The 9,708-nt window shown below is 32.5% G+C and overlaps 2 protein-coding genes across 7 annotated transcripts in view; one reads left to right on the forward strand and one right to left on the reverse strand.

Annotated features, from left to right (window-relative positions):
* Nucleotides 1-2,612: 2,612 nt before the first annotated feature.
* On the reverse strand, nucleotides 2,613-5,821 carry LOC108745960 (cyclic AMP-dependent transcription factor ATF-7). 6 transcript variants are annotated; one of them, XM_018482400.1, is made up of 8 exons: nucleotides 5,750-5,821; nucleotides 5,386-5,584; nucleotides 5,186-5,279; nucleotides 4,957-5,105; nucleotides 4,513-4,829; nucleotides 3,978-4,191; nucleotides 3,576-3,915; nucleotides 2,613-3,330 (listed from the first exon to the last, which is right to left on the reverse strand). In XM_018482400.1, the coding sequence occupies exons 2-8, from the start codon at nucleotides 5,434-5,436 to the stop codon at nucleotides 2,915-2,917; spliced, it is 1,581 nt and encodes a 526-aa protein (XP_018337902.1). In that variant the 5' UTR covers nucleotides 5,437-5,584; nucleotides 5,750-5,821; the 3' UTR covers nucleotides 2,613-2,914. The 6 variants fall into 6 exon arrangements, with proteins under 6 accessions (XP_018337902.1, XP_018337905.1, XP_018337900.1 ...); XM_018482403.1 differs by having other exon boundaries at nucleotides 4,957-5,102; nucleotides 5,386-5,611; nucleotides 5,750-5,801; XM_018482398.1 differs by having other exon boundaries at nucleotides 5,386-5,611; nucleotides 5,750-5,801.
* A 2,448-nt stretch (nucleotides 5,822-8,269) lies between these two features.
* Nucleotides 8,270-9,708, forward strand: part of LOC108746171 — a 24,159-nt gene continuing 22,720 nt past the window's right edge. Inside the window, 1 exon segment of the mRNA XM_018482769.1 lies at nucleotides 8,270-8,518. The gene's annotated coding sequence lies outside the window, so the exon portion shown is untranslated.

Consider the following 9,708-nt stretch of genomic DNA (forward strand, 5'->3'; position numbering starts at 1 on the left):
GGTGCTATTTCCGTACGTGCGTCGATTGAGCGGGCTGGCAAGACGAATCGACGCCAAGAATTCTACGAATGATCGAACGCAAACTACATCCTTGCGAGGAAGCTTTGAACTTGCGTGTTTATAGTTTCGCGACTGACAAGTTACCGATTCTACGTAAAATTCCAACGTGAATAATTGAGGAATGAGCTACGAAATTTCAGCATTTTCGAAAGGACGATATCGACAGGATTTAATGGATAGTACACAAGTAAGAATTATTAGTTATTTATAAATTATTTACAAAAGTAAGATAAATATCATTTTACAGAAATATCAAGAGTCATTATTTGAAATCTTTCAGAATATCACTATCGAAAATTGACGATATTATTACTCAGTAGAAATATCTGAAAAGCAGAAGCTTTCAGAAATTGAGAATACTTTCGTTTGTTCCCTTATTTTCTTCTTTCTTTTCCCCTTATTTTCTCACAATCGCGTGGATTATCTTATTGGCGCCGATTGATGGATTGTCATAACAGAATTATATCCTTTCACTAGTAGAGAGACGTAAAGACCCTTTAATCAAAGTCTGGTCGTGAGATAACCTATGATTGGTTATATTTTTCGTCAAAATCGCGTTAGTCAAAGCGAGATAGCACATATCTTTTTCTTTCTCACATTGCTGCGCAGTGAGATAAAACATATCTTTTCTCGCTCGCACGATTTTGATGAAAAATATCGGTCCTTGTTATAGTCAGACTCTGATTAGTTTCTAGTCACTAACCGATTCTGAGATTAATATTCTTTTTTATATAATACGCTTAATTTTAATTTTATTTCATGTCGAATTATTTTATTCAATTGTATTTTTAAGCGAAAATTTATACTTTTAAGAGCAATAGGTTTTTTATTCATATAGTTATCGTTTATTTAGCGACAGCATAATATTATTCTTAAATCACTTGACCTAGGAATATTATAAAAAGATGGCAATTATGAAGAAATAGAAAATGGATTTTTAAATCACAGATTTATTTTGCGGTTTGAAATGTGTTTTATTTAAGCAGATTAACTCGATAAAAACGGGGTTTGTGGGTCACTTGGTGTGCGTAATGTTTATCTCTTTTAATCATACTTTAATATTTCATTTCCCAAACATAAATAATTAAAATTATTATATCGTAAATGCAATAGTTCCTAGATTAGCGTTTGCTCTCTAAAAAAAAAAAAGAATGTCCTTTATTTGAAAGTAAACGCTTTCGCTCTCTACCGCGTGCTTAGGCAGGACTGATTCGTCGCAGACGACGAAGGTTAAGGAAATATCGACGAAATCGGGGGAGAGAACAGGGCCGCGTACTGTATCCAACCGGTCGCTGTCTGTTATCGACGTCTGTTATCGACACGAGAAAGCGGTTGACAGAGTTTACCGAGTAACCGACAGCATACCAAGCCCGCAGGATGCCTCACACGGCCCGTTGTGTCCTCGAATATGACTCACTCCGATTCGTGAAGGAGCGGAAATCTTGTGTTTGTTCGAGAAAGACGGTTATCCTTTGTTGGCGCGCTTATCTATGCCCGATTGCCCCGAACAATTCGAACAATTCTCGCTCTTCTGACGTAATGCCTGATTGAAGGAAGTCGACACGCGCGATACAGGCATAATGCCACGTGTCTCGATAATCGGGTCAAATATACTTTTCAGGCAGATAGATTACGAAAGAGACTGACTCTTCATGAATAGTAAAATTGAGATATTCTTAAGGGCGCAAACACTTTGAATCCGATTATAACATTAGCAACAGATTTCAGCTTATGCATTTCCGGATGAAAGATATTTTATTACGCGTGCATCATAAAAATATTATATAAGTGAAGTAGAAACACATTATTTTCGAAGTAATTGTCCCTATCGAATACAATAACACTTTTTCCGTTTTTATGATTTTGTCGAGTTTTTCTCGATGAATGAAAAAGTAATTAATCGCTTGGATCTTTTTCAGATATCTCGAGCAACACGCACGGAATGTCAGAACGGAATTCCATCTTTCGATAACCATTTCCCGTGTTTGAAGCAATGCGTGCCCAAAGCCCCTTATCATTCTCCTGTCCGGTGTAGAGTTTGTTAGACGACTGGACGGAGAACTGATAAGGGCCCGAGGGTCACAGAATCATCGTGGGACTGGATACATTAGATGCCTTTCGTCTGCTAAATATCGAAAACATGTGGCTGGATCAATGCAGGCTGTTTATTCTTCAATTTGAATTTATATATAATAATATAAGATTTAATAATCAATCCTTATTATCGCTATTATTAATCGTTAATTTATATTCATATGTCATTAACAATTTAACAAGATAAACAAGATTTTTATAAACAGAATTAAATTTATTTAATTAGTGCAAAAATGAACAAGAACATGAATTGATTGTATCACATAAATATATGTTATATAAGAATTTATGTTTATAAATAAAAACTTAATTTATATTTTTATAGGTAATATTTCTTTTGATGAAGAATTTGTAAGATATATAATTTACACTGACGAGAGGATAAAATGAATCGTATCTCAATAAAAATCTGTTTTTATTATAAACACAATAAATAATATAAAAAAATAGTACTCCCTGTATTATTCCACATTCCTCTATATTAAGAGTGCGTCTGCGATGCGGTTTAAGGTAAACAATTGCTCGTCGAATCATTAAAATATGACACAAAAATATTATCGAGTTTATTATGGAAGATAAAAATAGAAGACGCGTAGATTTTTTGTAACTATTTTCGTTAACGTCATACAACTTGCTCTATTGCACGATAACGTATTGCATAGCTCATAGAATCGATTCATTCGTCTATTCGCTGATCGTCTTAACCACAAGAACTTCGACATTTGAATTACAAATGTACGAAAGTTTTAAGGACGATTAATTATGTTCCCGTACTCTTGGATGCCGCGTTCTCTACCTCGTAATTCGGATTTATCTGAATAATCTGTCTAGATGTAGCCTCGCACAATTTTCTCGGTTGATTTTGCACGATCAGTATCTGTTTCGTTCCCTCCGACTTCTCCGGCATAAATTGATTGACACCCACGATCTTCAATGCCGGTAGAGTTTTTATGATCGTCGCATTCGGAATCGCGAGATTCGCGGTGCCGCAATCCATCTTCGGAAGTATCACCGGATTTTTCGTAATTGACATGATCGATTTTTTCGTCGACATACTCGGGATCTCCGTTGTATAAGAGACTGACCGTTTTACAGGAACGCCATTGGTACTGCATATCGGCATCGTAAGTATCTCCGGATTGTCTACTGATATTAGCTTGGGTCCAAGAATTATTCCTATAAAATTCAAAAGATCAATTGCAACAAAATTATTGCCCGAGTATATTCTTTCTGTATGTCGGAACGAAAACAAAATATTAAAATACGACAGTAAATCACTCCAATTTAATCTTTTTTAATTAGATTACACGAACAGAGCAATAAAAGTGAGACATTTAGAAAATAAAATAGCTTTATGAATGTAAAGAATTAACATTCATGATGGAGATCATAATTAACAAACGTCCAAATTAATAACTTACCTTTTTGCATCGCCTTTGTGACCGGACAATCTTTATGAGCCAACAAAAGAGCTTTCAATCTTGCAACTTCCTTGCGTAAAGTTTTCACCTCCATCTGCAAGGCCGTGTTCGCCTCGTTTACGTTAGTTACTGTTCTTTGGAGTTCTTGAATCCACTCTTTTCTTTTGGCCCTTGCACGCATAGAACTGGCACGATTGCGCTCAAGAATGTCTTTTTTCTTAAGCTGATCGATCGTTTTCTTGATTCCCTCCTTTTTCGAAGCGGCAGTCACGTCCGTTTTCGCATAGTTTTCAATCGCCTTTTGATTCTGCGCGTTCTTAGACAGGGATTGTTTCAGCTTCTGTAATGGGATTTTAAAAAATTTATCTTGAAACGTAAATTATCACCGTAATCAGATGTTACCATTTTTGCTAATGATAATCTTGAGATCACGGTTTTCTTGGGCTCCAGTTTCATTGCGCACCGCAGAGCTGGTTCAGTTTTGATAATAACGGTTTGCTGTTCAGTATTAACGTTCGATATGTTAGAAGGCTCCGATACCGGTGTCGCACACAATTGCATTAATTTACCATCCGCGGTTTTCAATAACAACTGCACTTCTTCACCATTGATAGACCTTAGCAAAAAAAAAAGATGTTTTAAATCTATCAATAATATATATAGAATATATAAGATTTCATCGTGTACATATAATATATATATATATAATAGCTCCAATGTTTTTACATTAAGGAACACGTATTAATTATCTTGCACAAAATATCCAACAACAAAAACTTGATTGATTATTATATCTAAAAATAACTAAAATTAAAGAATTAATCATGTGTAAATTGTATCATAGAAAATATACTGAATTAAAAATCAGAGAAATTAAGGCTTATTATACGATGAAATGCATGGGCTAATTTTATAACAATAAACGGGGCATTCTTACAAGTGAGACGTAGGTTGTGTCGGTGAAAGCTTAGGCGCTATAGGTATATTTGTATTTGAAGCAATAATATCCGCTGGGAGAGTATCACCTTTCGCAGACGTGACAGTCGAATCTTTCATCAGTTCCTGCGTCTCATTTGTATTTAATTTAATACTGTTACATTCATCAGTCTTTATAGCGCTTTCCTTCTCTTCATCTTTTTCAGCAAGAGGGACTTCGACGTTGTCTTCGGAAAGAATTTGACTATTTGCAGGCAATACATCTGATATATAGGGAAAAATATGAGGAGTATGCAGTGTATCATCTGTTATTCCAGCCTATATGAAAAAATGAACCAATGTTGAACGATACCTTTTATAAAAGTAATAAAAAAACACTTATAAATACATATTACAAATTTTATGAATTATTTGAGACAATATATATGTGATTTTCTTATCTCACCTCTGATACTATAAGCGTGCCAGTATTTCCAGCCTCAACAGCCCTTCGAAATGTCTCTTCGAAAGGATTGACTACGTTTTGCAGATCTTGAAATAAACCCACTTCCTCGCAATTTTTCAAAAACCTTGTTGGTGTTGGAGTTTGATCTGCTACATATTGATTAATCGTTTAGCACATTTCTATGTCTTTTGACAATAAATGAATCAAATTTGTTCAAGTGATATCTTACCAACGAATCCAGCACTCTTAGAATTATTATTAAGATTTAGCATCATGTCATGTTTCTTTTTGTGCACTGTTAATTGATCCTCGTTTGTAAAACTCTGTAAATAAAAACTAAAAATTCTGCTGTTTCCCACATTATTATAGTTTTTTGTTATCTCGAAATAAGTTACTTTTTTTCAGTAAAAGACAATAGTTATCACATACCATATTGCAACCCGATGTGGAGCAAGCGAAGAGTTTCTCTGAGTCTGTCATTGTGAATGTATTCTGATAAACACTGGTTCCAAATTTCTTTCAAACGTAAGACGATAAAATACAGAAGTATACACAATATTAGCAGAGTAAACGTGAGTAACTCCTGTTTACGGCTATCGCTATCACGATGGAGTACAGTTACATTCTCCTTAACAAATAAATTGAATTTCTCAACCTTGAAATAACGAAATTATTTTTACAAATACACCGGATTTAATCAATAACGACATAAAAAGAATATGTTTCGTTATTCACTGCGCGAGTACTGAAAATCTATAGTTCACATTATGTGTACTAGACTTTCAGTACTTACAATGAACAACAAAACGCAGCCTTAATACTCGCTCGCAGTCATCTGCGTCGGCTGTAGCCATGTTGGCACACTACCTCCACTTCCACGACTCCATATCACATTCTACCACCACGTACCACTGCCACAAATACCACAATGCGTGCTGACATCTTGTATAAGATAAAAGAGAATCTAGAGACGACTATAGCCGGTATTATGCTCTGTCGAAGTAACATAAAAAATGCTCGAACATTTCCTTATCTTTAGTTTGTTTTTTATTCTTTTTTTTGTACTTATATCATTTTTTAACTCAAGATACACATCTTATGTGCTGGTAAATTTTTCATAAAATTATTTCATTGATAATTATAATAAAAATTACAAATAAAATAGGCTAATGAGACTGCGGTATTGTATTCAGTGCATAAATTGTTAATTTTTATTTCAACATCAAGAGTCCTGTAATTATTGTTTTCTTAATTAATAATTATAACGTGATATTAAACATAAATAATAATTGCGATATTAATTTGAAAAAATTTATATTGGCCATCACAAAATTCGAGAATGTACTTTTAAATGTTTATGAAAAATAAATATAAGATTTTTTTATTATCTTGTGACAAAAAATCATTCGCTGGTCATTCACGTCAACCATTCTATTCCAAGCCGCAGGCGCGGAATGTAAATATGGTAAAAGACCGTGAGACGTAATTGCGTAAATGACACAGAAATAGCACAGTAATGGCACAAAGTGGTGTAGAGTGTGCCTTGGCAATGACTTCAAATTTATGTATGACGTTTCATTATTCATTATATCACGTTGTTATACAGCAAATTACGAGGTTCGATTTGAAAGTAATGAAAAAAAAAATATAAATGTATTTCCTGCGTTAATTTGACAGCGATATGCCAATATGAAAACTTTTTGGAATTTACAATACTAGCATAAATTATCTAAAAATTATATAATTATTGTATATTAGGTGTAGTAAAAAGTCATCGCGTATTTTTTAGCTCAAAGTTGTATATACAATATCTTCGTCAATAATGAATGAAATTCAAATTTAAAAAAAGGGTTTTAAAGCTTGAAATCTCTACTTTTAAAAGCTTATCACATTTTTTAAGTTTATATGAGTTTGATAATTTTTACATACCAAAAACTACGAGCTGAAAAAGACGAAAAATTTTCTTCTCACTTTGTGGATTTGTAACGTGTCCAAAACGAATTTGAGAAAATTTTCGATTACATATCGTGAAAGCTTGATACTTTCCCTACAAAATCGTTTTTTTTTTAATATTCCTACGACTTTTGATTACTGAGTTATCGCGGATTAAATAAAAGAATTATTTTGACTTTAATTGCTCATAACTCCATTAAAAATTGTCGTATCGTATAATTTAAAAAAGAGATTTTTAAAGCTGATACTTTACTCTATGAAGATATATTTATATTGTTGGTAAGAAAGTAATTGCGGTTTTTACTGATAGATGTCTTTTAAAAAAACGCGATGACTTTTTACTACACCTAATAATTTAATGAAAACTTGAATCAATGATTCACAAACCAATATATCAATAAAATATATCAAAAATTTATAAAGATTTGATTTTTATTTTTATATATTTACTTATATTTGATTCTACTAGACATATATAGTTACATATGTGTATCTTATTAGATAAAAATATAACAAATGGAATATATTCTAGACATCAGAAAAAGAAAGTTCCTTCCGTTTGTCATCTTCGCAAGAAGTTATAATTACTCACTGCGTAAATAAGCAGTTATAGAAAACCGCGTGTCGTCGTGTCGATCAAGAAATAATCTCTACGTGACAATATTTCAATCAAAATGAAATTTCGCGCAGAAAAAAAAAAACAGATTGTCCTTCGCGATTGTAGGCTCTCTGTGAAAGTAAGTTTCGGGATTACGAAGCTTACGGATAGCGAATCGAACAACAGCGATGTAGTTTACATATATTACCATAATTAGCGTCTCGCTAAGAACAAATCTATGCCAAATGCGTAAGAATGGGTAATTAAAATAACAATCGTAATTTATGAAACACGCAGTGATTTTTAAGAAATACAAAAATAAAGTATAAAAGAACAAATTAAACTTCAAATGTTCACGATTCAGAAATAAAACAATCAAACAGAAAGAAATAGGACAAATTAAAGAGCATTTAATTTTCAATTAAACAAATATATTAAATTAAATAAATTTACAATTAAATAATTTACGATTAAAAAGACATTAATTACAGAAGAAAAGCATATAAAAACTTGTTAATGTGCTAAGTAAAAAAACAATGAGGAAAAAGATCTGGTTAGAAAGTGATGAGTTCCGTCGAATGCTTTTTATCCGAAAGGAACGGATGTAAAAGACTCTCATTACACTTCGTCGTAATTTCACTGGCTAGATAGAAAAGGAACGCTTTGAGCGCCTTGGGTCCATCTGGAGAGAGTGAGAACAGGGCAAAGAGAGTGGTCTCAGATGCTGATATTTCTGTTCCTCATCAGTAGTTAACCGCGTGTCGCGGTGCTCTATTCATTGGCCCGTCGAACGTGACCACAAACCGTGATATATGAGTTCTACCGCGCGAATTTCTCAGACAATCAAATTTCGAATTAACATTACAACTACCCCGCATTAACAAAGACATATTCATGAGGTGAATTCATCCCGAAAGTCCCGTAAGTGTGTAATTCCGCAAAGTGATCGGGTACTCAAGCGCAAGAGTGTGTACAATTGTATAATATCGATAATATTACATTTTTAAAAAGGTAGGAATACGAAGATAGAAAAGATACTGAATTACAATCTATTTTATTCTTTTGTTAAAATAAATTGCAAATTAATGTTCACTTTTTTAAAAAATAAAAATTTGTAAAGCTTCATTTTAAAACGAATATCATGTACAGATAAAACTTCCTGTTTACTGATATTTAATTTAATCATCAATTTTAAATTTCTTTAGATCAGAAATGTTTAATGCATCTACATTTATATGATTTCTTTGTGTTACTTGAAATTCCCAAAAAATTTTACGCTTAAAACGAAATAAATATATAGTTGGACGAGAGAGAAAATGAAGATTCTTAGTGCAAAAAGTGCAAGTAACACGAATAGACTTATTATTTCTATTACCTTCTCTAATATTTATAATAAATAACGCCAATGGTTATCGTTTTAACTGTGATAAACGATAAACGATAATCTATTGGAAAAAAGTATGACTTTCGCACTTTCCCATCTCTCTTGCGAATGTCATATCGTGATCCAACGAGAGATCTCAAACTTGCCTTCAACCTTGATCTTGATAGAAATCCAGGTGAGACTGTCGAATCGGATCGCTGCACGTGCTTTCGATTCTTTAGAACGTGACGATCGATGCCATCGTTGCGACAATGTGCTTGCTCGTTTGTAAAAGAATTTCTCTCTAATTCCTTGATATCAATTAACGCGTTTCGTAAACATGTGCCTCGCTACAATTTTTCTCTTTTTGGGACAGTTTGACAGTCATCGACCGAGAATTTACAGTTTTACGCTTGAATGACTTAATATATCTATATAAATTAAATAATATATCTTCTAGATATATTATTTATCTGAATAAGTGTATCCAATTTTCCATTACTTATTTAGATAAATACATCTTTTATGTATGCATATATGTTTATATATAACATATCGCTTATTTGCTACACAATGACATAACTAATACAAAATTATAATTTTTTCGTTGCTAGCAAAAAGAATGAAAACATAATGAAAAAAAGAAAAGCATACTTTAAAAGTACATACCTCTACAATCAGTTATTACATTTTAAAATTGCATTTCGAAATTAAAATTGGAAAATTTTTATGATTCAAAATATTCAAATTTATTTTCTGGAAAATTTCGTTCTCCAATTAATGCCGTTATTAAAACAAGTAAGTAATATAATTATATATTAAATATAAATATATATAT

The sequence above is a fragment of the Trachymyrmex septentrionalis genome, unplaced genomic scaffold (assembly GCF_001594115.1).
Source record: "Trachymyrmex septentrionalis isolate Tsep2-gDNA-1 unplaced genomic scaffold, Tsep1.0 scaffold16, whole genome shotgun sequence".
NCBI classification, from domain to species: Eukaryota; Metazoa; Arthropoda; class Insecta; order Hymenoptera; family Formicidae; genus Trachymyrmex; species Trachymyrmex septentrionalis.

Bases quoted from the DNA above. Each gene is read 5' to 3' on its own strand.
- LOC108745960 (XM_018482400.1), bottom strand. From the start codon at position 5,436: ATGACAGACTCAGAGAAACTCTTCGCTTGCTCCACATCGGGTTGCAAT. The intron at 5,106-5,185 runs GTAAGATATCAC...ATCAATATGTAG, and splicing joins TAAGAGTGCTGGATTCGTTG to CAGATCAAACTCCAACACCA. The intron at 3,331-3,575 runs GTAAGTTATTAA...TGAATTTTATAG, and splicing joins CACAAAGGCGATGCAAAAAG to GAATAATTCTTGGACCCAAG.